General features: G+C 38.2%; 3 protein-coding genes across 4 annotated transcripts in view; 1 reads left to right on the top strand and 2 right to left on the bottom strand.

Moving 5' to 3' along the window:
• LOC121906576 (C-type lectin domain family 10 member A-like) overlaps positions 1-11,650 on the bottom strand; it is a 29,492-nt gene extending 17,842 nt beyond the window's left edge. The window contains exons 1-5 of the mRNA XM_042425497.1: positions 11,621-11,650; positions 11,384-11,525; positions 10,806-10,883; positions 9,648-9,749; positions 8,556-8,732 (exon numbers count right to left, since the gene is read on the bottom strand). Of these exons, the coding sequence (XP_042281431.1) occupies positions 8,556-8,732; positions 9,648-9,749; positions 10,806-10,883; positions 11,384-11,525; positions 11,621-11,650 (529 nt within the window). The remainder of the gene's footprint in view (positions 1-8,555; positions 8,733-9,647; positions 9,750-10,805; positions 10,884-11,383; positions 11,526-11,620) is intronic.
• LOC121906607 lies at positions 18-6,961 on the top strand. Of its 2 annotated transcripts, none has more exons than XM_042425535.1 (2): positions 18-140; positions 665-6,961. In XM_042425535.1, the coding sequence occupies exon 2, from the start codon at positions 4,459-4,461 to the stop codon at positions 5,422-5,424; it is 966 nt and encodes a 321-aa protein (XP_042281469.1). In that variant the 5' UTR covers positions 18-140; positions 665-4,458; the 3' UTR covers positions 5,425-6,961. The 2 variants fall into 2 exon arrangements, 1 of the variants encoding a protein (XP_042281469.1); XR_006098686.1 differs by lacking the exon at positions 18-140 and having other exon boundaries at positions 574-6,387; positions 6,487-6,961.
• Positions 11,651-13,878: 2,228 nt separating the features above from the next.
• On the bottom strand, positions 13,879-26,474 carry LOC121906612 (CD209 antigen-like protein E). Its single transcript, XM_042425549.1, has 6 exons — positions 25,835-26,474; positions 25,632-25,733; positions 21,013-21,156; positions 15,850-15,992; positions 14,780-14,889; positions 13,879-14,140 (listed from the first exon to the last, which is right to left on the bottom strand). The coding sequence occupies exons 1-6, from the start codon at positions 25,902-25,904 to the stop codon at positions 13,978-13,980; spliced, it is 732 nt and encodes a 243-aa protein (XP_042281483.1). The 5' UTR covers positions 25,905-26,474; the 3' UTR covers positions 13,879-13,977.
• Between the last annotated feature and the right edge of the window lie 1,183 nt (positions 26,475-27,657).

The following is a 27,657-nucleotide window of genomic DNA, read 5'->3' as shown; positions in this document are numbered from 1 at the left end:
ACCTCCTCCTCCTCCTCCACTGCTGACTGCTCCACCTCCTGCCTTCTCACCCCACAACCCCTTCACGAAGGTTGACATCACACCACGGAAAGGAGAGACGCATTCACAAGATCCTCAGTTTCTTTGGAGGACACGAAGTGGTACAGTATACGGTTACTTACATACTGTACACATGAATGAGAAACTGACATAGTCCATACAGTATGCAATTAAAAAATGATTGGATTTAGACCAGAAATCAACCAATTTGTGGCCAAACATCTGATTGCCTGGAAAAATGCAGGGTTGCAGAGAACCATTGATTATGCAACCCATGCAGAAGAAATGATTGAAGCAAAGAAAAAGAAAAGAAAGGTTGTAGATACATTCTTGCATGATAATGATGACACTAGGATAGAAAAAAAACAAAACCCAAAACAAAAAAACCCCAAAACAACAACAACAAAAAAACATACTTCTATGCACTCTGATCATTGCCTTGTTGCACTGCCTGTTGGCATCTACGTCCTATCGGGCCCAAACTTAAGCTTTATGGCACTTACTTGTGTTGTTGTCTCCTGACTAGATCCTTGCTTGTGTTGTATCAGTCTCATATGTACGTCGCTTTGGATAAAAGCATCTGCTAAATGAAAAATATAAATGTAATTGTGGCAAACCTTGACAGTATGCACAAGACTGCAGAGCTCCAAAGAAATTAGGAGGCGAGAGAGGAGGAGGACGGGGGAAAGGAGGGAGCAGAGGAGCGAAACCCAGACAAGAAGAACAGGAAAGAAACCACTCTGTATGACTGGCTCCGGAACACCGACACACACACACACACACACACACACACATTAGCAGATAGGGAGACAGAGGTAGATGAAATCCTGTCGTTACAAACAGCTGAAATTTTACTATCACAGGAAGGGACTAAACCATAGATAGTATTAAAAGTACGCGGTAAATCAATAACATTCTTATGTGATTCTGGAGCTTGCCGAACAGTTGTGCGACGTAATTAAACAGGGAAAGATTTTCCCCTAAAACCAAACGGCGGTTTAAGGGTTAGATCAGCCACAGGACATGTGACTATTGAACCATTAACTGAACCTCTAAAATAAAAAGATCCCAAAACAAACAAAAACATATATGCCTCAGTGGTAATATCACAAATGTGTCCCGTTAAGCTCTTAGGAAGAGATTTGATGACGAAATTAGGGATAGCTGTAGTACCAGATCAAAATGGCTCTGGTACTAAAGCCTGCCGAGTTAACCTAAAAACAACCGACAGTGATGAAGAGGATGACACAGAAACATTTGTGTGCGAAGGACTGACGTTAAATTACTGGTACAGTTTGGATTTAGTTCAAACTGGGCCAGGAAGTATAACTCAGGAGCTAATGAAATTGGTAAAAGACCGCATTCCTCCAGCTGAAATAAAAAATATTGAAGTGCACACACCCGAAGAGTTACATTGCACAATGTACTTTCGACATCAAAATGAACAAGACAGAGAATATCATGAAAAGTTCTTTAAAGAATCCAGCTGCAAAATGACTATCACCAAACTGTATTGGGACCAAAAAGGAAACTGTGCTTGCGCGGTGAGCCTCCGAAAAGCAAAGGCAAAACTATTGAGGAAGCCTGACACCGCACATTTCCTGTTTACAAACCCTAGAGATGCAGTGGAAAGATTTAGGCGAGTTTGTTTCAAAAATAGAGAGATCAAACTGTGAGTGGCAGGAGGTGAGAGAGAGAGTGTTATTCGCACCCAAATTAAATGTGTACTGTACCCACCTGAACTGGGTAACACAAACGGTGTTCACCTGTGGTTCACCTCAGTGGAGAAACCAGCCTAGACTTTACCACTGCCTGATTCAATCTAACTGACTGTAACGACTCAGAACCTCAGAACCCAAAAGCACATCCTCAGAGACAGGAGCAGAGTCCAATATTCTTTAATCAGTCCAAAAAAAAAAAAAACCAAGCAGGGGTCACAAACCAGGCAGACAGGCAGATCAGGCAGACAACTCCAAAGGACTATGCAAATCTCAAGACGGGGAAACAGGCAGGATCTCAGGTAACAGGCGAGCGAACAGGTAGATATAGAAATGCTGGAAAGCTAGGCGAACAATCAGACAAGGAGCATGTGAATATGGACCAGTATATATAAGGAATGACTGATGAGCCTAATGGAATCCAGGTGAGGAGATGGGTGTGGAAACTCAGGTGAGGGGAATGAGGTGATTGCAGGGCAGATGGGTGTGGTAGGATCTGCAATGACAGGAGAGTTAGAGATCAGGCAGGTGAACAACATGAAAAATAGTCACTAAGATGGTGAACCCGTGACACTGACGAAGAAGAGTTAGACCTAAACAGTGTACCTCAAAAGTTGTGGTCCAAAGGATCAGCTGATGTAGGACTTATTAAAGGAATACAACCAGTTAAAATAACTCCAAAAGGCTCTTACAGGCCATATCAGAGACAGTATCCACTTAAACTAGAGGCGGAAGAGGGGATTGCACCGATAATACAAGATCTACAAAGTGTAGGAGTTATCAGGGAGTGCCCAGATGCAGCATGCAATAGCCCCCTGTTCCCCGTAAAAAAGGCAGCCCCATCAACAGGATGGATGATGGTACAGGATTTACAGGCAGTAAATAAAGCAGTAATACCACATGCTCTCCTCGTTCCAGACCCACACACGCTGTTAAATGAATGTAATCCAAAAGCTAAATACTTAACAGTGATAGATTTAGCTAATGCATTTTTCTCTGTTCTGCTCCATATGGAAGATCAATTTTGGTTTGCATTTCAATACAGGGGTAAAAAGTATACATTCACAAGACTCCCACAAGGATATTGTGAAAGCCCAACCATCTTTTCAATGGCAATGTCATCCAACTTAGCACAATTCACTTCCCCAAGAGGGAGCCAGCTGTTATTATATGTTGATGACATTTTACTCTCATCAGGAAATGAACAGGATTGTAAAATTGATACTATTGCGCTATTAAAATATTTGGCAGAACAGGGCCATAAAGTAAGCAAGAACAAATTACAATTATGGAAAAAGACAGTGAAATATTTAGGTTTTAATATCTTTTTTGAAGGCAAACACCTAGACGAAAATATGAAAACAGCAATACAAGCACCCAAACCACAGACAAAAAAACAAATGATGTCATTTCTAGGGATGACTAACTTCTGAAGAGCGTGGATTGCAAACTATGCTGAAGTAACACACCCACTTCAAATGCTTATCTATGACCAACCCATGGCAGCCAATGATGTTATCATGGACTCCAGAGGGAGAACATGCATTTGTGCAAATAAAACAACTGTTTGTGAGTTCACCAGTCCTGGCACTTCCAGATTATAAGAAACCTTTTGTGCAAACATGTGATGCTAGAGGTGGGTTTATGACCAGTGTGTTAACCCAGCCTTTCAGAGGGAAACTTAGACCTGTGGCATATTATTCATCTAAACTAGATCCAATAGCTAGAGCAATGCTGCAGTGTTTGCAAGCTGTACAAGCAGAAACCCTAGCAATACAAAGTTCAGCCACAATTGTCTTATTTCACCCATTAACACTGAAAGTGTCACACGCTGTAGATGCTCTACTAACACAGACAAAATTAGCTTTCATGTCCCCAGCTCGACATCTTAACTGCATGACCATTCTACTCTCTCAGCCTCATCTAACTATTGACAGGTGTACAACTCTAAATCTGGCAAATCTACTACCGAACGAAACAGAAGGCACCAAACATGATTGTGTGGCTGAAACAACGAAAAAAGTATTACCTAGAGCAGATCTAACTGATGTGGCGTTACAAAACCCAGACGTAGTGATGTTTGTAGATGAGTCATGCAAAAAGAATCCGGACGGAACAAATAGTAGTGGTTATGCAGTGGTAACTATAGACAAAGTACTGTGATCAAAAGCACTTGCACCCCATTTCTCAGCTCAAGCAGCAGAGCTGATTGCACTAATTGAAGCATGCAAGTTAGGAGCAGGAAAGAGAGTAACTGTCTATACTGATAGTGCATATGCTCTTAACACCTTACATATTTTCGCACAACAGTGGAAAAATAGAGGTATGATTATATCCACTGGAAAGCCAATTTTACACACTGATTTGATTTCAGCCTTATTAGAAGCTGTACAATTGCCACTGCAGATAGAAGTATGTAAGTGTGCTGCTCACACTTCAGGAGATGACTTAATCTCACAGGAAGGCGGATGAGGAAGCGAAAGCAGTTGCTGCTAGACAAGAATACCAAGACATATACACAGCTGAGCAAATTTCACACATTGATCATGACATTTTAAAAGACATAAAACATAGCTCACCCGACTCAAAGAGACAGTTTTGGGCAGAGAAAGGGGTGAAATTATCTGAAAATGAATTATGGAAATGACTAGTGGGAAAGTACATTCTTCCAAAGAATTTATTTCGATTTGCAGCAGTATTGATGAATAGGTTGACCCATACATCAACTGGAGGTATGTATGAACTAATAAACAAAATATATACAACCTATGGATTCCAAAATTATGCAAAAAAATTTTGTGCATCATGTGTAGTGTGTGGAAAACAGAATGTTCAAGGTAAATTGAAACCAAGGTCAGGCAGGATACCCAATGCACAAATCCCATTTCACACAGTATGCATGGATTTCATTGAATTGAATAAATGTGAAAACAAAAAATACCGCTTAGTAATCATAGACTTATATTCAAAATTGATTGAAGTCATTTCAACAGTAAGAAGTGATGCAATAACAGTAGCGAAAGCTCTAGTAACACATATTGCACCGAGATTTGGGTTTCTAGAAATTATATATAGTGATAATGGACCTCATTTCAGAAATGATGTAATTGCTAAACTCAGTGAATCATTTTCCATCAAAATGAAATATCATTGTTCTTATCATCCACAGTCAGCAGGATTAGTGGAAAGAGCAAATGGTACGATCAAGGCTAAACTCAGGAAAGCCATGGAAGACACAGGGAAAGGATGGATAACCTGTTTGCCAGCAGTAATGTTAAGCCTTCACATACAGCCTAACGATACAGGACAATCACCTTTTGAAATCCTATATGGTAGACCCTACAGAGTACCTTTGATTAACTTAAAGGGAGATGACACAGAATTAACAGAAACGATTGTAGATTATATGAGCAGGATGTTGAAAAACAAAGAGACTATGTCTACAGTCCTCTCACCCACAGAGCCAGTCCCTGACCAAATGACACCTGTGAAGCCAGGAGATTGGGTTTTCACCAAAATGCTCAAAAGGAAGAACTGGAGCTCTCCAAGGTGGGAAGGCCCATTCCAAGTGCTACTCGCAACACCCACAGCAGTGCGCATAGCTGAGAGAACGACGTGGCTACACCTGACACACTGTAAACGAGCACCAATACCTACAGATAAGTAATAAACAATATAAACAAGTCAACGACAACTGCTGAAGATTACACATTTGTAGAGTTAAACCGTGTACCAGTTCATCAGACTCCAGGAGGAAGAGCTTTGCTCGCCTGGAGTAAGAAACAGCTATGGTTACAATGGATTTCTTTCACCACTAAGGGTTCCGGACTAGCAACTGATTGCATAGTTTGTGCAGCTGCAAGACCATCATTGGGAACAGTTCCTTTTCCACTTAATCCTCACAATGATCTTCAAGGATTCAAGTGTATGCTCAGTCTACATAAAACTGACTCTCCTAGAAATAACTGTACCACTCTCAAGTATCTGTTTCCAGCTGTCTCCACTAAGGTTGTTCCACCATGGTTTATGCCATACAAGGGGAATTATATCTGCCTGTCCAGAACACGCGGATTGAATGGAGGACAAGAAATGGGAGATCTGACAGGTTGTGGCACTACAGTTGCAGTGAGTAAGAATCGCAATGGGATTACTGATGACCTGGTTACCAATCACGAATATGAATGTTCAGATACGTGGTGGTACTGCGGAGAATTCAGGTATCACAGATCCTTTCACTGGGTGGCTGGAGGACATGTTTAGGAAATGGGAAAACACCTTTAAAGCCATAATATTGTCTGTGGGAATCATGCTTGCCTTTCTAGTTACTTGTTGTTGCATTCCATGTCTGAGAGAATTAATGCAAAAATTGATTACTACTACACTAACGTGGCAACAGCTATTGTATCAGCCTGTCTCCACAGATAACGATTACGAGAGACATGTTGTGGTCGGAGGACATGTCGGGGTTAGACACGGAGATGAAGAGATCTACGGAGAGTATGTTCAGCTTGAAGCAAGAGAGGAGTCCATCTATGAACACATTGGAGATGTGACACTTGCTGGAGATGAGACACCTGTTTAGTCTTTATTCCACAGCATAATGACGAACTTATAGAAAATCTGAAGGGAAGTTATAGTGTTCTGATGTAATGTATGCTTAAGAGAAAAAGACTGACAGTATGTTGTATATACATTTATAGGTTTTCTATTTCTTTCACATATCAGGGAGAAGGACCTCAGGCAGGGAAAGGTCCACACATCGGGTCCAATGAGTCGATCAGCCCGACTGAGGACAAGTTTTGTTTTTTTGTTTTTTTAGAATACATAAGAAATGTTCATATACAATGGCTATTGTCAGAATTGATGTCTCTAAAATTGTGACATGTGATTAAGCATACAAATGTGATCAAAACACTCATTGACACTGATTAATGGCCGCTGGGGCAGCGGGGTCGTAAGGAGAATTTGAAAACGAAAATGAAAAGAATGATAAAGAACTGCCTGACAGGTTTTTTTGCTCCCACATCTGTTGTCAAGAGAATCATGCAACTATGTAATCATTTATTATGTTATTCATTTGAATCATTCATATATACTCATTTGAATCATTTGTGGTTTTCTCGTTTGAATTAATGGTATTTTTCTTTTCCTCTACTTACAAGAAATTTTTATACTATTGTATTTTTGTATTTTTTAAGAGTACAAACAGGAGGGAAATGTTATTAAAATTATGATTACACTGTGTATGTGTGTCTATTTTACATAGATCATGATGAATTGTTCCTGTCTTGTACTGCAACTCTGCAACATCAGCAGACTCATCAGCTAAGGTTAAAGGAAGTTCAGCATTATATTTGTAAAGAGGAAGATGTAGAAAATAAAACTCGTTGGAGACAGTGCCCTGTCATTGTAACCCACATTGTGGTCGGAGATGGGATTACATCTGTAGTGATAATGACTTGGAAAAAGTTTAAGGAACTTAAGCTCTATTATTGAACTGTGAACGAAACTTGGCATGTACATTTAAGACTTAGTGCTGGATGTCTCAGATATGTTTTGAATGGGCACTACAGTTCATCTAACTAAAAAGCAAGGAATCTGTCTGTATGTATGTATGTCCTTCGCATATCTCAAGAACCGTTCATCCGATCGCCTTAGGTGCAATTTGGACATGCGACATGTTTGATATTAATAAACTTTGAATAAACAAGCGAACAGTGAGCTGCTCAACTCCATGTCTGAGTGCAGCGGGAACTGTTTCATATAAACACCTTCACATCACAGCAGGGTGGGGCTTCTGGGCTCTTGCTGAGGGGGACAAGCGCATGTTCCCCACTCACTTAAACTGCCCAAGAGAGAAGAACAAGCGTACACAGGGGAAAAAAACAAGCAGAGGCAGCAAAACTAGCCAATAGGAGCACAGACACGTTTGATTGGCAGCAGAATTAAGCTGCTTCTATGATTCAGCCTCAGTTTAGTCTCATTGAAGTTTCTGTCTGGATTTAAACCATTTAAGTTATTAGTTCCTTATCATATTAATTAATACATTTGTCACTTGATACATATATATGGTTATAGAGAAATAATAAGCAATCGGCCTGTTCTCAGTAGGCATGTTTTGAAGGGGCACTGCACTAGTAGTTTAAATTTTAAACGTTTTTCATACAAAAGTTTTATTTCAAAACTCATTCTATGTCAATGCTAAGGATTTTCTCACAGATCGACTGCATCGAAGCATCACACGAAAGACTGATCCAGTTGTCTGTAGTTGTCACCAAAGCTCTGATTGTCGCACAGTCTTCTTCTCCCCATTTCGAATCTCAATCTCCTTTATCAGGCTGCTTCATCGCCCAGTAGTTAACGAGAATGAGAATCATGACTGTCAATCTTAACACAGTCATAAACACGCCTCTGTAGTTTTTGGTTATGTGCCAACACACTGTGATTATTTTGAGACAATATAGGTTTGTAAAACTTTGTAACCTTCCATGCTGACACCCAGTGTTGTCCTGTGGACAATAACATAGCAGGAAAAAAGTCAAACACTTTTTTTTTGGAGTAATATTTGTCAGAAACATTGTTTATTGTTGTGCTGTTGTATGTTTTTTGTCAGGGACTACAGATGCAAATTAGCTTCAAGCTAACTCTGGTGCACTGCATCTTTAATGTTTCAAACTGCACACTGTCCCAGTCAATAAATCAATCAATCAATCAGTCTTCTATTTTCAGCATAGCATTCTCTGTAGGTTCTCTTCTACAATGTGTGTGCAGTACTGTATAGCCATGGATGTCACTCACTGTGTACAGACAAACTCTGAAGCTTTTCCATCTCTTTAGTTATTTCAGTGAGGTTGGCAAGCAGCAGGTCTCTCTCTTCAGACACGGAACAAAACTTGTTATTACTGTCCTGGAGACGCTCAGTCAGGTTGTCTATGATAACGGAGATATCTTCAGCTGAACTGCGCACACTGTGGTCTGAAATAAATCAAAAGACAGGTCAAATTTATGTTTATTCAGTCACTTATCTCAAATACTTTTCCAAAACATTAAAATGTACATTTTCAGTAATTACAGCTTCCAGTATCATTTTAAAGCAAATAGCTATCAGGAGTAGTGGAGCAGGTGAACCCAAATGTAGGACAAAACAACCAGAATGAATGGAAGAAAGTCTCTGTAATAAAGGTGTGCAGGCACAGCAAAATGGAACAAAACAAAACCAGACTGAACAGAGCAGAACTTTACAGAGCAAAGGATCCAGATCTCAAGAAGTTATTTTAAGCAAGTTTTTTCCAGATTTCATCCAGCCTTGACTACGCCATAAAAGCAGTCCTGGTGTTTGACACTGAGCAGCCCAGCACAGACAGCGCATGTTGTAAATACTATGCCACCCTGATGTTTTCTCACAACAGGTTCACTAACATTTAACCCTAGTAAAAAAAATAAAAATAAAGTGTGACATGTATCCGTGCCAGTACAATTTTACAAGCAAACTGAATGTTTTTAGATTTGAAGTATTGTCTCACATAGTAACCTTAAAGGTATATTTTTTTCACCTGCAGAATGGCGTTTACATACAGATACATGGGAGAATATTTTCCCTGTTATTAATGTAGTTTTATGAAACACCATTGAAACAAGTCCATGCAGGTGTCCAGAGATCAAAGACATGACAGATATGACCTACACCAGCATTCAAACATGGTTTAAAATATGGCACCAAGGAGAAAGTTGAGGTGATGCTCATGTTCATCCAGACCTCTACCTGCAGAGTTTGGCAGAGAATAAGCAGAGCAGTACAACATAAATGAAAAAGAAAAATAGACATCTTGCTGTAGAATGTTCCTCCTAAATTCAGTCTGACTTAAACTTCTGAATGTGAAACAGACTCACAGTGGACACCGAGGCCGATGAGTCCAGCCAGCAGGAAAACACTCAGCAGCCCCAGAACGAAAACAACACCTCCATGAAATCTCCTCTGTGAGCTCCCCAGACCTGAACAGAGAAACAGTGAATACAGTCAATGATACAACAAAAGAACAGATGATAATTGAGATCTTTGTGCAACATTTTTACCTGTCTGTTTTGTTGAAGTTCTTGAGTCAACATTTGCATAATTTGCCTCCATCGCTCTTAAGGATGCCAACTATTTTCTAAAGGGTCAGCTCTGAAGCACAAGCTACAACGCATGTATAGTATATGATGAAACTCTTGTTGGGTTCAGTTTCTCACACAAATATGCTAAAAATAGATACAATCTGCGGTAATAACTTGAAACAGGAACTGTCAAAAGCTCTAGATTTGCTGATTGTTGAGTCACAAGAAGTACAGAAAACAAAAATAGTTTTGAGTAAAATTTTACTTTATAAGTCTCTTGTCTTGTTTTACTTTTTAAACAGAAATCAACATATGGATGCTGTTTGGTAGTAAGCTCATTGGAAGGAGATTTTCATTTGTCGCTTGTAGAGAAAATATTCATATTTTTCATAATATCAATAATGGCTGCTTATGTTTTTTCTTACACAGAATGTTTATGTTTTACATGTCTGTAAACTGCTCTCTCATACATTTGTTCCACAGAACAGTGGCAACAGGGGTATTATTGAGGAAGTAGATAAGTTAAGGCAAAGTCTTGTGGTACTTGTGTCCATGACACCACTGTCACCAATGTAAAAAATCAGCTGTGTAAGAACAAACAACACTGATGTAGCAGTATCACCTAGCAGCCCATATAACATACTAATATCACAGTGTATCAGAAGACTTCAAAGACCCAGAGCAGTTGGAAGGTTTAAAAGTCAGAAATATAAGGAGAAACAGTGAGATGTTGTCATTAATTCTATGCTGAACAGGAAACTAGTGAAGAAAGGCCAACACAGGAGTGACGGAGGAGCAGCAGCATTTTAAATAAGTTGCATTCGGGATATGGAAGACTGACTAAGACCAACTTATAAGGAATTACAGCAGTCTAAATGACAAGAAACAAAGATGCTGCTAACTATCTCTAGATTTCTAGAAGTAATGGCAGCATCTGAGCTTGTTAGGTGTTACAGGTGGAGAGTCTGTAGCCCAGTAAAGCCCATTCACTGGTTATCTCCATGAAGCCTGGGGCCGAGGTGAGACCATTCCCTACAATCAAAACATTCATTCACAAACACAGATGGATGGAAATTAGATCACTCCATATTCACACTGAATATTCCTTATCCCTCATTTAAATGCAGAAAACATGAAAGTTATATTTTAATAAAGTAAAGAAGCATCACAGCAATACACAACATTAGGTATAATAATTTGAAATAGTTTCATACTTTAAAATAATAACACAGCAGCATGAACATAAATGAACATAAATGTCTATAAGCTATAAAGTGATCCTGGTTGTGCACTCACCTGCCAGCAGGTTGTAGAGGTTGCAGTAGTGTCAAGAAGGCTGGTGAAAATGAGAGAAATGGACTGACGGACTGGTAAAATAAGAAATACATGAATATAATCTGTCACATGGTTGCTAAGCAGGTGAACCATAGTGTGAACACAGACAGGCCAAAGACACGGTTGGAGTGAAACAATGTTTTATTTTCAGAATGGCAGGGTTAAGTTAGCCAGGTGAGACCCAGGGAATGGTTCACAGCAGAGCCAGGCGGGGATCTCGAAGGTGGAGTATGGAGCTTTGTGGGTCCAGGTTGGGAGAATGGAGCAGATAAGATGAGGCGAGGTCCAGGAGACAGGGGAGGTCCAGGAGACAGGGGCCAGAGGGCAGAGCAGACGGACCTGCAAGGAAAAGAGAATAAAGTTCAGACTGAGTACAAGCAACAGGTAACTAGCAAATAAGCTTAGATATGAACGAACGGCTGGAAGTGTAGTACTGACTGAGCAGAGGCTACGATCTGGCGCATAGTGAAATTTGCTCATTATGTTGGCGCCCCCCATTAGATGGCTATCTAATGGGGTGCCTATGCCTAGGCATAAGGAGTGAGATGGTTAGGGTAAGAATATCAGCATCAGAGCCAATCAGAGGCACAGTAGGGACAGGTCAGAATGCGGGTAGGAAAAAAAATAAGGCAGTTGACCAGGCCTGCACACAGACCTACACAACGGAGCCACTGCTGCAGATCCTCCTAGAGTGACTTTACCCTCATACTTCTCCAGCGAGGACTCTTTCCCCCAAGTGTGTAGATTTGGTTTTAACTTGGCAGGCTTTGTCGGACAGACAAAATAAACAGTTGTGTATGTGCACTTGCTCTCTATCTCTTTTCTCTTTCATATGCACACGTGTGCAACCACATAAAGAGCCTGACTGCACAAAGTTTACTTTGAATATGATTTAACTTATATCATGACATTTTCTGATTTGAAATGGATTTTACTTTTTAAAAATTAAATCTGGGACAAAAATTCATATTTAAAATTGACATATGATAGATTTAACAACTATTAAAAATGAATATATGATAATCTGTGTACTGTTTAAACCAACTACCTGCTGTAAGGTTTTCAAAGCACCTGAGATTCTGGAGCTCCTTTCAGTTTGTTGATTTGGGTGATCCAACTCAAGGGTTTCATTATAGAGTCACAGCAATCCTCAAACCGACCTTTAAATCATATCATAAACTTCTTGTATTATTTTCCATTCAAGTCCTGAAGTCATGGCTAGATATTTCACTGTGACATCAGAGCTCACCTGAGATTTATTTTAATAAATTGATCCCTACTTTTAGAACAGGGACTGTTAGTTTTTTGGGGGTTTTTTTGAGAAAATTGAAAGGAGAACTGGATATAGACCTATGGAATTACACTGGAAAATAGGGTCCAAAATTCTGAAAAATACTGAATGAAACATATTTCCTCTACCCCGATGACATCACACCTGCACCATCTTTTGTTTCAAGCCCACAACACAGATCATATGTATTGGTGTATACAGCAGGTGTAGGAACCACAACACAAACGTCTATTTATATACACAATACACATTAAAGATGTCATATTGGTTTAGACTGTAGTCCAGCAGGATACATAATATACAATATGATCGACATTGTGTCATAAAGCCCAATATTACATTTGACAATTAAGTCCACATGCAGCTGGTCTATAGACACAAAAGACAGTTCTGGGGAACCTTAATGCTTGGAGGTGGAGGTTGTGATGGATGGTAGGTGTACAAACGGTCCTGTCTAACAGTCAACGTTGGTTCCTTTGAACCATGAAGACAATCCTTCCTCAACTCCAACCAAGTAGTTTTAGTTAAGTAAACAAAAGAACAGCTGTCTCTCATGTCAAAGCCACATGGTTTGCTGACCCACCTGTCCACCTGAACTCTTCCTCAAGTCACTTGTACAAACAACCAGTGCTTCAAGTCCAGTTTTGAATGAATGAAATCCCCATCTGTATCTGACCTTTCACATCCCAGTAGAACAGGGTTTTTCTGCACAATTAATGATAATAAAAGAAACATAAAGACACTGAAAACAAATTAATTATTTAAAAAGATTTTAATTGTTTTCATAATTGCATAAAAAGCACAACTAGTATCAGCTACCAGCATTACAAAGGACATCATGACAAACGTCTGACTCCAGTACAGTGCTCATATGTTGTAATTGACTGACTTTATATTGACTCATCTGTTGAATAGTTTTGGTTTACATTTCATCTAAAATAATTTGATAATTTTCTCAAAACAGCAAGTGTTTCCTGGGTGAAACCACTAATTATCAAGTAAAATTCACAAACACTGATGGCCTCTGCTAAAGAGATCTGTCAGCTGCTGAACAGACGTCATTTAAAAATTATTTTCAGGAAAGTGTCATTAGATGATTATAATAAGACATAATTACACAAAATCTATATTACATTGTTTAATTATGATATGAGGGATGTCATAAGAAATGGTCTCAATCAAGTTTTTTGCAACTTTCAACTATCATGAAATCTTTAGCTAAGACATTAATCAAAATAAAGGTTTTTATGAATCTGTTGCATTTTGCAGAGGTTTGATTTGTTTTATCTGTCTGCTTCTTTTAGTTGTTTGAAACATTGGAAATTGGTTAATGAAGCTCTTCTGGCAAAAGCTGTAAACATTATGGAAATCTCTTTAAAAAGGCAAAGCAGAAGCAAAAGGTCATCAGCACAGCAGAGAAAAGTTTTAATTTCACACACATACAAACTGATTTGCCTTATTGCAAAATCATAGTTTGCATTGAAAAAGCATTTTTACATATTATACACCAGCATTTTTCTCACAGATCCACCGCAGAGAAGTATCACATGACAGATCATTCCAGTTGTCTTCAGTTTTCTTGCCAGTCCTGATATGTGCACAGTCCTCTTCACCCCACTGCGGATCTCCACCTCCATTATTAGGCTCATTTGTTTCCCAGTACCTACAGGTCAGTGAACAAGAGAATCGTGACACTTAATCTCTGACATGAACACAGTCCTTCACACAAATAATATTTCTTCACAAACATCACAGAATGGAATTTCTTTTATCTTGCATGATGTGCCTTAGTATAGTTGTGAGCCATAAAGTAGCAAATTGAACAGTGCTGCAGGTTCACTGTAGTATTTTTCCTAAATGTAAATTTGCAGTCATCAAATAGCAACAAAGGAGCTTCCTGTATAAATAAACCCCCACCATAGTGTTCTGGTCATCAGTTACAGTACTGTGTAAAAGTTTTAGTTCCACCATAGATGTTGAATTCTACCAGATTGCTCAAGAATCGAAAAGTAAACTGATCTATGACATTTTTATCTATTAATTTATGACTGTTTGGTGAAGTGTGAAACTTGACTGTGGACCAGAAACCTTCTCAGATGCACCATGAAATGGTAGTTTGGTTTGATTTTTTTCTCATCATTATCATTTTGCACTGATGATTTAACCAGAAAAGCTTCAGACCAACCTGGAACTGCCAGTCACCTCACATTGTCTGTGATAGAAGATTTAATACATATCACCAACCTCTAATATACAGCAGTGTTTGTGTATGTTGTCAATAAACAACCAACTGAAGCCAAACCTTAAAGTCAGTGGTGTTCCATCAATCCATTTCCAGGTTCCCTCTTTGTCTCTGTCAGTCAAACCAATCCAAATCATAGTTTCTACCTCAGTGAAGGTAGAAAAGAATGTCTGTTTTCAATAAAGAAGGGAAAAAAGTCATATTATTTATATTGTTGTTTGAACAACACTGTGTAGTTTACATAGGATTACTCTGAACATAATTGATAATAATGAATTTAACTATTTTTATTATTATTATTATTATTAAAATATACTACTAATAAAATCATAATATTTTCTTCTTTGATAAACTTAAATTTTATACTTTTTTAAAAAACTTTTTTGATGTGCCCTTTTGTTTTTGTTTTTTTTTAGAATCTCATCTGCACAGTCCTTTACTCCTTTAATGTATGATGGGTTTTTGTGTCTTGTTATTTATACAAACAAATAATCTAAAGAAAAAAAAAAAAAAAAAAAAAACTATTGACACTGCCACAGCTTTTGTTGTGGTCTTTAAATAGCTGCGAAGCTTAGTGGCAACTGACCTGTATTTGTCCTCATTTACAAGCACATTTATGTAGTGAATGTGTAGTGTTAGCACTGCTTGAATACCTATTAATAACTATTTCTATTTTCTTTCTCAAGAAAGAAATCAGGGAATAAGACATTTCATTAAATTGTGCATAAATTACTGTATACAGAATTCCTGTTGCCAGACATCATCATGTTTTTTCTTAAACTGATACACAGATCTGTACTGATTAAATACTTGCAGTGTATGAGTGACTGCTTCTGGAGTTTGATTTGAAAGGTTAAAAGAATGTTAGCTAGCTTGCTAAAGATGAAATGAAATACTTTGATTTTAAGGCAAATGTGCAAACTTAAGAATACCAGCAAAACATGCTACAGAGCAGCACAAGTTCATTCAAATCATTTGAATTATTGTTGTCAAGGTGTTGAACACCAATGATCCATAAAAATAAATACATTAATTGATTAATAAGTAAGTATTTTAGCTTTTTTTCAAGGTACAGGAAGATTGCAATTAGGCACAGTTTCTTTACAAGCATAGAAACAAACACTCTGTACCTGTTCTTTAGTGCTGTCTATAACCACCAGATCTGCTCCTTTCTCTCTGCAGTCCTGTCTGCCTCTTGACCAGGAACCAGACTCATTGGAGAGGAAATAACAGGAACATCCGAACATCCTCCATCCTGCAGGACAAATTCTGTCTGTAACACACAACATTAGAAATTAGACAAGAATCAAGTCTGTCTGTTTCCAAAGTATGAGGGTTAAAACAACATAACATGTGACTAGAGTTGACTTGTTGATATTCTACCAACTATGGAGCATTTCTGGTGCTGATTTTTAGCTGGAGTTCTGTGGTATGAATACAATTTTTGTGATTATTGCATCTTTCAAATTATTTTGATGACATCAGTTTTTATTTGAAGATAATAGAACAAACTGTTGATTTCAGCTCATTCTTTCTGTGTCTCCATGTCAGATTTTGAGGTGGGATACTAACACTGGATGACACCACAGAAATAAACACATATACGTTTATCAAAATCTCAAATCTCAAAATCTCCCGCTCACTTTCTTTGACAGCTAGTTTGACTCACTGTTTGATCATGAGCTCAATACCGAGGTTTGGCCAGCAGATGCCTCCCTTTGAATGTATAAAATGCTTTGAAACCATTCTCAGCAGTTTTTCCAAAGCGAGTGGCAACAGCTTTGTGTCCCCAATCACAACATGCTTTAAATCATCATACAAGGATCTCTCAAAGCTCAGCTCACACCATCAGATGAAAGTAAAATTTGAATCAACAAAAATTCATGTAATACCACCACTAACATTACATTTGAGTCAGAGTCTTGCACCAGGTAGCTCAAAAAATCATCAACCCTTTAATCCTTTTATAAAACTTTAAATCAGCCTACAGTTAAACCAGTGATCTTTGTGCTATTAAGCAAACATCTGTTTATCCTAGTTAAGGCTAACCTGACTTGTTTTTTGGTCATGTGAAAGTAACAAATAAAGTGTTGTTAACTGAGTGTGTAGTCTGTTGATTATAGGTCAGGTTTCATGTTACATTAACAGGTCAAGTCAGGTGCAGGTCTCTAAAACTGGACTTGTGAGTGCTTTGTTTTGAATAAGACAACCAGAGATTGTCTGAAGTACTTCTGAGTAACGTTGGACCAGTGGAAGAGAAAGCATCCTTCTTCAATAAAAGTATACACTAGATCAGAAATTCTTTGTTTTTAATAAAATAAAAATATCTTAGCTATTTCCTTAGATTATAACATCTATTAAATGTAAGAAAAAATGTTAACCTTCCCACTACAATCATAGTTTTGTTATTGTACACAACATATTGATACACAGCATATTGATCTTCCATAAAAACTAGTTTTCAATCAGGATCATTTGTTATGTGATTTTTGGCTACAGACCAAAAATATGACAACCTGTAAGGCACCTTAACATTTGGGGATGCTGTCTTAAAACACAAATAGTTAAGTAGTTAACTCCGAGATACTGAAGTAGGATACTTACTATGCACTTTGAAAATTACACAACATTGCTTAACATTAATTGTTTAGTTGTTGTTGTTTAATTGAACTATGTCCTGATGACTCGGATCAAATAAGGTGCTTGAACTTATGATATAACTAATGATATACAAGCCACTTTATGTTCACTTTGAAGTCAGATCTTTTGTATATTTGGTTAAAAAGTAAAACTTTTCTAGACGTCTACTGTACTAACTGTACTGTCTGTGCTTTACTGTGCTGAATGATGTATGTGCAGTTTGTTTTCACATTCATCATCTGAAGGGGAAAGTCTCTCTGTGCTCACCTTCTCACCTTAAATCTGAGTTTACCAGCATGATTTGTGACATCACAAGTAGTTTGGAAGCTAATCCTGGTCAAGTGATGAATTACCTCAGAGTGATGTGGAAACATTTGTTTCAGGATCATTTTAGTGGCAATTTTCAGGCTTGAACAAAGTTAATTACATGTGATACACATAACTATTTGAGTAACACTTCTTTTACACCCATAAATATGTTTATAATGCATTATAAACATATTTATAATGCATTATAATCTGCTTATAGCTGTATAATTATGTTATAAGCACTCATAAATATTCATAATGCTTTATAACAATAATCATAACACATTATAAAGAATTTTATAATGACTTATAAGGCCAAGTATCATAATACTTGCTGGTCACACACTGACATTTTTTTGCGAGGATCATAATTTTTTATAATTCTCATAGTTGTAATACATTATAATCATTTTATAATGCATTAAAATCACTGTTATAATGCATTAAAATGTGATTATAAGTTACTCTAAGTGGTCATTGGGTGTTTTAAGTGAAGTAATGAAATTCTCGAGGTATGGGCAGATATAATACATTACACGCTGGTTATAAGTCACTATAAGTGGTCATTGTTTGCTTTGAGTGAAAAATATCATTAAATCTATGCAAGATCAACACAAAACATTGCAAAATTCATTTATTTGCGTAAAGGGTCATAACAAAAATTGAGTACTCCGATGTGACAACTTTTTGATGATGAACAACTGAATGATGGACATTTACATTTGACTAATGTAATGTTTCCCCAAAAAACTCACTAAATTGATTAAAATGATGGACAATACCTGAAACAATTCTACTTTACCTGTAGCTGTATACTTTACTTTTATGTAAACATTTGATCAACAAAAGTGACTCCTTAAAAAAAATAGCACTGGTGTTAACACTTGGTAAGTCTCAGCCTTTAAAAGGGATATTTCACTTTAGTAGAACTTGTCAAAAATCAGCAGTCTTACCTCTGTCTAAAGTCATCTACTAATAAGCTAGTGTCCACTACTGTCCCTGTCATCTGCTGTCAACACCACCATTCCTCCCAGGTGTCAGGCTCCTCATTCACTTCGACTCATTTTGAGGACCAAGTCTAAATATAATACTTATGAAATATAAACAAACAATACAGCAATATTATTCTATGTAATATATTTTAGTTAAAGTTAAAGTTACTTGTTTTTTTGAGCCAATATAGCCAATTTTCAAATTATGAGTGTAAGCAGTATTTCTCACTTACATTAGTGAATTGTAAATGTCCATCATTCAGTTGTTCATTGTCAAATGGGAGTGCTCACTTCATTGTGTGTTATGACTCGTTGAACAAATTAATTAATTTTACAACATTTTGGGCCCTATCTTACACCCGATACAAAGCATCGCCAAGCACAATGCCAGTGTCTTTGCTGGTTTAAGCACCCACCTAGTTTAAATAGCACTACCACTTGTGCCCATCTCAGCGCCCATGGGCGTGTTGGTCTTAAAATGAGGTATGGTCGGGCGCATTGTTGGAGCATTGCTATCTTGAGGCAGCGGAAATCGATTTCGTTATTGAGCAACAAAAACCTGGTCTGAGGTCGATGGTGCAGTATTTCACTGTTTTTTTAAGGGCACATTATCAAGACAGTAATATGCCTACATAGGCAGGTGAACAACGCACATACACACAGCAGCGCACAAACATGCAAAGATTACAGAAAGGATTACAATGTGAAAGATTATTATTGTGTACATTAACATATTTGAAAAAATACATGTCATAATGTTTAGTCCTAATATTTATCAGAATTAATTAATTGCAGTAATGACAGACGAAATTGTCTATTGTTATTTGACCATATCGTGGCAATACATGGAGGTATTTAAACAAACCTGTCAGGTTGACGGTGTGTGTCAAGACCCAGCAAACGGATTTCAACAACGGATCAGACATGGATTTCCTGCTCATCAATACATGAGGACATGAGGAACACATGGGGAAATAAATTAAGTGAAAACAATGATTAATCTTAAGAAGGAAAGAATGGTGCACAGCTCTTAGCTGCTGCCAGCAGCAGGATCAGCACCTCGGAGAGCTGATCAAGTCCTGACAACTGTGTATGATGATTTTTTATATGATTAAAATTAATGATTTAACTTTTGGACAATATTTAACAAATAATCTTTAACATTTTTGAGATTACAGTGATCAGGTTTCCATACTTTCAGCAATTAAAACCTTGTAGGGAGGCAGGGTCCAGGAGCAGCAGGGGCCAGTGTGATCGTAATGGATTGTGCACTTTCACTGCGTGCACAAGCAGATCCCATTCCTCTGCAGAGAAGCGTTCCTTCTTACTATTTGGCAAATGCGTCATTGTAATAGCAATCCACCAAGGTACAAGCATATCTGGCTTTTCAAGGGAATGGGAGATGACACTCTGATTGGTTTATTGCATGTTACGCGTAAAACACATCCATGATTAATTAAGAGACTATGTACAACAACCTTTTTGAACAATGCGACCTTTCTTCTGCTGTTAAACTAGCAAAAGTGGATTTGGACACACCCTAAATGCACTTGTACCATGCGCTTCAGACCGTGAGCTTAGATCGTTAAAATAGGGTCCTGAGTGTTCTTGCATAGATTTAATGATATTTTTTTCAGTTGACTTAAAGCAAACAATAACCACTTAGAGTAACTCACAATCACATTTTAATGCTTCATAACAGTGATTACTGAGACATTATAATCATTTTATAATGCATTACAACTATGAGAATTACAATACACTATGATCACTATGAAAAAAAAACGTCAGTGAGTGATCAGCAATTAAGTATTACGATACTTGGCCTTATAAGTCATTATAGTATACATCATAATGTGTTATGATTATTGTTATAAAGCATTATGAATATTTATGAGTGCTTAGAACTATAATTATACAGTGCTATAAGCAGATTACACTGCATTACAAGTATGTTTATAATGTATTATAATCATGGGCGTCATATCAAGTGTTACCACATTTTGAATTGTAACATGCTAAATTTACTGTAGCGTGTTACAAAAGTCACATTTAGCATGTTAGCATGATATTATTGGTTAGAATGCTAACATGCTAAATGTTGACAGTGTTTGGAATTTCCTGATGACAAAAATTATTTTAAAATGTTTGAAACTGAGTAAATACAAGAACGAATCCACAAAGTTTTTTACAGTTACAATCAACAAGTTTGTTGTAACTTGTTGATTGAAGATAATTTGTATAATTAATAGGACAGATTGCCACAACATCTTCTATTTTCAGCATAGCATTCTCTGTAGGTGCTCTTCTACAATGTGTGTGCAGTACTGAATAGCCACAGATGTCACTCACTCTGTACAGACAAACTCTGAAGCTCGTCCATGTCTATAGTTCCAGTGAGGTTGGTAAGCAGCAGGTCTCTCTCTTCAGACACGGAACAAAGCTTGTTATTACTGTCCTGGAGACGCTCAGTCAGGTTGTTTATGACAACGGAATCTGAAATAAACCAAAAGACATGTCATATTTATGTATATTTAGTCACTTATCTCAAATACCATTTTAAAACTTTTCAAATGTACATTTTCAGTAATTACAGCTCCCAGTATCATTTTAAAGCAAATAGCTGTCAGGAGTAGCGGAGCAGGTGGACCCAAATGCAGGACAAAACAACCAGAAAGAAGTCTCTTTAATACAGCAAAACAAAACCAGACTGAACAGAGCAGAACTTTACAGAACAAAGGATCCAACAAGACTGAACTGAAACACAGGACTGAAATACTAACTGAAATAATGAGGAGATGAGGTGCAGGTGGGCAGATGGGTGAGGGGAATGAGAAGTAGCCAGAAGTAGCCAGCCTGGCCAGCGTAAGTCACTAGTGCGTCTGCTCTATCGTATGTCTCGTATGTACTTTTGGTCAGCTTCTCTAAATTTGGCATAGACTCCGACCTTAGCTTTCAGTTCTTTTATTTCCTCTACTGCACACTTAAGGAGGTTATCAGGCCTGTCAAGTCGATCTATTGTTGTGGCGAGCTCATGATTACATTCTTGGAGGGATTGTTCTAGCCTTTCGCTCTTTCCCTTCAACTCAGCTTTCCCTTCTTCTTCTGGAGGCTCACTAGCACCCTCATCTGGTGCATTACATTGAGCTTGCGGCTCAATGTGCTTCTGCTCTGCCTAAAGCCTGTTCAAGTCGCTGTCAAAGGGTTTTGTCCCCTTCATGCAGTCGTGCAGCTTCTCTTTCATCTGAGTTGCAAAGCCAGGCACCAACTCTTCATTCATATACACCAACATGTTCATGTTCATGTTCAAAAAAGTACAATATGCATTTTTCTGAGATGGGGGCTAAAATGACATCAGAATTGTCAAGTTGCATGTTGATATTCTATTCTAATCAGCTTAGTATTTCATTCACATAATCTGTAGGAAGATGACAAAGACAATAAACCCAAAGCATAAACCTCCATTGAGAGAGAGTCTAACCAACTGCCTGATCCCTGCCTGATACCATGTTGAAAAGCACAATTTAATATCTGGACTAAAGAATATCAAAGGCAGCCATCACAGCAGATGGATGGACAATCCTAACTCAGGACCACTACCTAACAGTGAAACTGCATTATGTCAGAAAGGATTAGGCTCATAGGGAAGGTCCTCAAAACAAAAGCAGTATATGAAGCACAGACAGGAGCAGCCCTGGCCAAGGAAATTGACAGCACCCTAATGCTTTGACTAACTGGATAGCTAAAAATTGCTGCCCAGTTAACATAGTAGAAGATGATTGATTGAGGGAAATCATTCAAATTGCACTGGGAGACTCTTAGAATCTACCCTCAAGAGGAACCAGTGGGTCCCAGGTCCCAAAAGGGTCCCTCAAAACTTTAAATAATCTACTGGACTAATTTTTAAAAATACATATTTGTGAAAACTTTATATAGTATTTGTGAGTCACATAAAAGCTTGTTATCTTTTATCTTCATAATTTTCCTTGACATAGTGGTTGAAAACAATTTTACTTTCCCTCCCTATAATGCAAAAAATGTTTTGGTCTGTCACACTACTGTAAGGTTAAAAGTTTAACATCTAGCCATTAATTATAGTGATCCTTGGTTTATTCTTTATACTCTTCATTTAAATGAGTTGGGCAAAATCTGGGCGAATAGACATGGGGCTGCCTTGACCAGCATGATGAAGTGAAATAAAATGATAATTGTTCACATAGCACTGATGGTTAAAATTTATAATATGACTGAAAAAATAAAATCCGCATTTTGTGGCTTGCAAACAAGATCAATATGATAATTGCCAATTAATGGAAAGTAGAATTGAAAAGGCAATTTTATTATTCCCAGTATTTCTTTTTGCATGTGAAAACAGCTGCATCTAAATAAAAAGAACTAAATGTAAAAAATGATAATAATAAAAAAGAAAACAAGATAATACAATCTACAGTATAGTAATGATGTTTTTAACTTTAGTTTTATTTATATGCATTACAGTAGGATTTGTAACTGCAAATGTGGATAGTGCGTAGATGATTGTGATTTTAAGTCAAACGGTGCATCATGTTGACCATCTTATTTTCAATATCCAGAAATTCAACTTTAAGCCCTTATGTGTAGACTTTTATACAGATATAGTATATTTCAAATGATGGCATACGCGGCTTTTTGTAGAAACATTAGACAGTCTGATGAAAATCATCCTGGGTAATAGTATGAGTTGAGGTTATCTCCTAGAAAACACTGCATCATGTCAGGGAGAGCCCTGCTTTTAAATTGGACAAAAAGGGTGAATGTGAATGTGATTAGCCACGACTGTCACCAACCTCTGAAACCAACCTACCTATAATGTACATGGGCTGTTTTTATGTGTTTCTCTTTCCTCCTTAAACTTTTTCTTTACATCTTGAAACAGTTGCACCTTCTTCCTTCTTGAATCAGTTCTTTACTTTCTCCTTGTTTTTCTTTCAACACCTTTAACTTTACATCCTGCTTCCTCACTTCTGTCTCCTCTCTCCTGATTCCTTCACTCACTCTGGAAATATAAAAAACGTTTTAAAAATCTGACAGAGCATGAAGCACAACTTTAACTGGTATGGTGTTAATTACACTAACTGTGGACAAACTACACACGGTGGGAATGCATGAGCAGTCAAGCGCTCCAAACTATCAAGCTAATGTTACATTAACATTACTATGACCCCAGGATTCCACCGGGCTGTTGTACATCGCGTTCCGTTCTCTGCACAGCGCTCGCTTCCACTGGGAGCGTGTCAGAGGCGGAGCATCCTCACTGTGGGGAAGCCTTCCGCCGTTTAAAGTCAGTTGCACTCCTACTACAGTAATTACAGCAGCCTAATCAAAGCTGATAAAGTCCCTTAAGGCTACCGTAATTACTGCAGTAGCAGGGCAACTAAACTGCCCAATTTTGTTAACTTGCTCAGCTTTTGTTGATTTGGTCATTTTCCTTGATTTTTGTGCTTCTGCTATGGTTAAGTAGGCTATGTAGTTAAATGGTTTCTTTATTCATCTGTTTTAATTGCTTTTATTATTGATGTACGACCAGGAGTCTGCTCAGTGCTGTTTCTGTGTCTGACTTCCTGCCCAGCTCGATCTGTTCTGTGCTGCTTAACCCCTAAATTCCACCGGGCGTGTGTGCGCTGCGCGAGCGGCAACCTCTGGGGCTGTAAAATGAAGCCAATGTGGAAGTGCCAAAAACTGCAGTTCCTTGAATGGCCACTTGAAGTTGGCTCCAAAAGCGAGTCATTCCCCATAGACCCCCAAGTTAAAATGTCCAACTTTACAGCAGAAATAAACATGTTTACAGCCTGGTACAAAAAATGGTTTTGGTCTCTATAGCTAATTTCTCCTTTCATGACAACTGTACGGGGGGTGAATTTTTTTATCACTCACCCATTTGAATTTTATTAAGCCGTAAAGTTATGCATAATGAAGGACATGGCTGCTTTGAGTGACAGGTATGCCAGGTGGCTTGGTGGCTTGTTTCAGCCATTCAGAGGTGCCAAGATGGCAATGGCCGGAGCGGCTCACTTTGAGCTTCAAAACCGATCTTCAGAAACCAACGAGTGATGTCATGGTAACTATGTCCATATTTTTATACAGTCTATGGCGCTGCGTTCCGGCTCCGACGCGGCTGCCGGAACTGATCGCGGCCACTCTAGTCAATGTATCCGATTCCACCGGGCGCGCTGCGGCGCGTTTCAGAAGCGTCTCTCCGCTCTGCTGCGCTAAAGATAGGTGCCTCGTCTATCTTTGACAGAGGCCGCGTCAAGCAGCAAGCCTGTCAACCCTGAATGAGGCATGTTTTTGAAATGTCATGACATGTCTGTGAAACAGCAAATACCTTATAAATTCATATCATGTAATATTACACAATATCAACACAAGTCAAATTGTTTCCTAATTTTGCCCCATGACGACAGCTGATGCTCATGATTTTAAATCAGTCTATTAAATATCTCTCTCTCTATCTCTGGTGAAACTCTGACACACAGTAGGTCATTTTCTATTATTACCACAGTACTATGGAGCATTCATTCATTCATTAGTTTACCAACAAATTTATTAAACAAACAAATAATAAACAAATAAACAAATTTATGGTAATGTACATTTACAATGATAAAACAATGACAAAATACAAAATGTGCAATCACTCAATTCACATCTTGGAGAGAAAAGAATTGTTCCTTCTCTCTAAGACGTGAATTGTTGTTAAAATATTTGAAAAAAGTCACATTCCTCAGGAAAATCTTTTTATCTCATCTATTTAAAAATGTGTATATTGTAGTCAATGTTGTATTTGTATGACACTTTAACAAATTTAAACAGTAATTAAGACCAACGCAAACCAGAACAAAGTCAGGACATCATCTTTCAGAGTAGAATAATCAGCTCCGATAATCATGAGTTCAGTCTGACTTAAACTTCTGAATGTTAACCAGACTCACAGTAGACGCCGAGGCCGATGAGTCCAGCCAGCAGGAAAACACTCAGCAGCCCCAGAAAGACAAGAACAGCTCCATGAAATCTCCTCTCTGAAGTCTTCGGACCTGAACAGAGAAAAGACCAGTGAATCCAATCAATCATACAATTAAAACATACTATTCACAGCTCAGTCTGTCAGCTTCTCTGTCTGAATGAATATTCTTACCTGTCTGAATTATTGAATGTTTGGTATCAACATATTTCATGTCTTCAGCATTGACATAGATTTCTTCCATTGTTGAAAAGCAACTATGGTATTTTCTAAAAGGACAGCTGTGTAGCACTGGCTGCTGTACATGTACTGTAGAAGATGAAACTGTCTCTCCGTCACAGTTTTTGGCTGGACCAGCCACAGACCAGCCCTATATAACCACGGTTGAGTTAGTGAGTGAGTGCATTATGAAGTTACACCACTGGTCAGCCAACTGAGTGTCGGAGTTTCCTCATTGGCTGATGATGGAATCGGAGGACAGCAGTAGCGTGATGCAGAGTGACTGTGTTTCCTGCCCTGAGTTCTGATGCTCTTTTCTAGCATATTCATTTACTCATTAAAGTATGTCTTAATGGTTTTAAGTTGTTATAAAAGTTATGATTACACTGTGTATGTGTGTTACTATTTTACATAGATCATGATTAAATGTTCCTGTATTGTACTGCAACTCTGCAACATCAGCAGACTCATCAGCTAAGAATAAAGGAAGTTCAGTATTATTCTTGTAAAGAGGAAGATGTAGAAAATAAAATTCCTTGGCGACAGGGCGAGACAAGTCATCTTTTCTTTGTAACCTCATCCTGAAACGCTCCTTCTTGTACAAGAAAATAAATTCTGCTGAATTTTGATACTTTAGCTCCAGTCTCTATTGTTTAATGGTCATTACGAAGAAATTCTTTTAACATTTTGGCGGCCAATGTTGGGCCCCTATTGGGGCCCAATGTTGGGGCCAGGAAATTAAATAGCTTTACCACATACAAAAAAAAGAGAAAAAAAAGAAAAGAGAAAAAAAAGAGGCCTCTACAATGGGTAACTGTTGTAGCTGTAAAAAACCACAAGCAGAGATATATGGTAGAGACGCCGAACGCATGAAACTACTCCATCCTGATACTGTTAAATATCTCAAGATATGGCAGGAAAAGTATGACTGTGTAGGAAAACTAGACGTAGAAGCTTGCGAAGAATTAGTAAAGGCATTTCAGAAGGAACGAAAGGGAAAAAGGGGAAGTCAAAGAAAGAAGGTCTGCTACAGGCCAAGTCATGGCTGACAGAAGCAAGAGCCAGATGAACTGGTTTTCAGAAAAGAGAGAAGAAAGGGTTGCTAGACAACAAGAAGGCATAGATAAGCGACAGGACGCTCAACAGAATAGAGATAAAAATCATAAAATATATCCTGTCCTATAGTCCGCACAAGACCGGCAGAATGATGACAGCTACGTGCCATGTGGGTTCCGTCTGGATCCTCCGCCTTACCCTGAGCCTCGACCACCTCCTCCTCATCCTCCTCCTCCTCCTCCTCCACCGCTGACTGCTCCACCTCCCGCCTTCTCACCCCACAACCCCTTCACGAAGGTTAACATCACCCCACGGAAAGGAGAGACGCATCCACAAGATCCTCAGTTTCTTCGGAGGACACAAAGTGGTACAGTATACAGTTACTTACATACTGTACACATGAATGAGAAACTGAGATAGTCCATACAGTATGCAATTAAAAAATGATTGGATTTAGACCAGAAATCAGCCAATTTGTGGCAAAACATCTGATTGCCTGGAAAAATGCAGGGTTGCAGAGAACCATTGATTATGCAACCCATGCAGAAGAAACAATTGAAGCAAAGAAAAAGAAAAGAAAGGTTGCAGATACATTCTTGCATGATAATGATGACACTGATGAAATTTTCTTTCGAGGAAACAAAGAGCCGAAATACTACAGAAGAGGAAGAGGAAGCGGTGGGAGCAGAGAAGCGGATGTGTGCTACAATTGTAGCCACCAA

This window comes from Thunnus maccoyii, chromosome 11 (genome assembly GCF_910596095.1).
Source record: "Thunnus maccoyii chromosome 11, fThuMac1.1, whole genome shotgun sequence".
NCBI lineage: Eukaryota > Metazoa > Chordata > Actinopteri > Scombriformes > Scombridae > Thunnus > Thunnus maccoyii.
Note: the sequence above shows the minus strand (reverse complement) of the source record. Positions and strands in the feature narration are given on the sequence as shown.

Bases quoted from the DNA above. Each gene is read 5' to 3' on its own strand.
- LOC121906607 (XM_042425535.1), top strand. From the start codon at position 4,459: ATGAATAGGTTGACCCATACATCAACTGGAGGTATGTATGAACTAATA.
- LOC121906612 (XM_042425549.1), bottom strand. From the start codon at position 25,904: ATGGAAGAAATCTATGTCAATGCTGAAGACATGAAATATGTTGATACC. The intron at 21,157-25,631 runs GTGAGTCTGGTT...GGTTTATTTCAG, and splicing joins CATCGGCCTCGGCGTCTACT to ATTCCGTTGTCATAAACAAC. The intron at 14,141-14,779 runs GTTTGGCTTCAG...ACTGACCTGTAG, and splicing joins GGAACACCACTGACTTTAAG to GTACTGGGAAACAAATGAGC.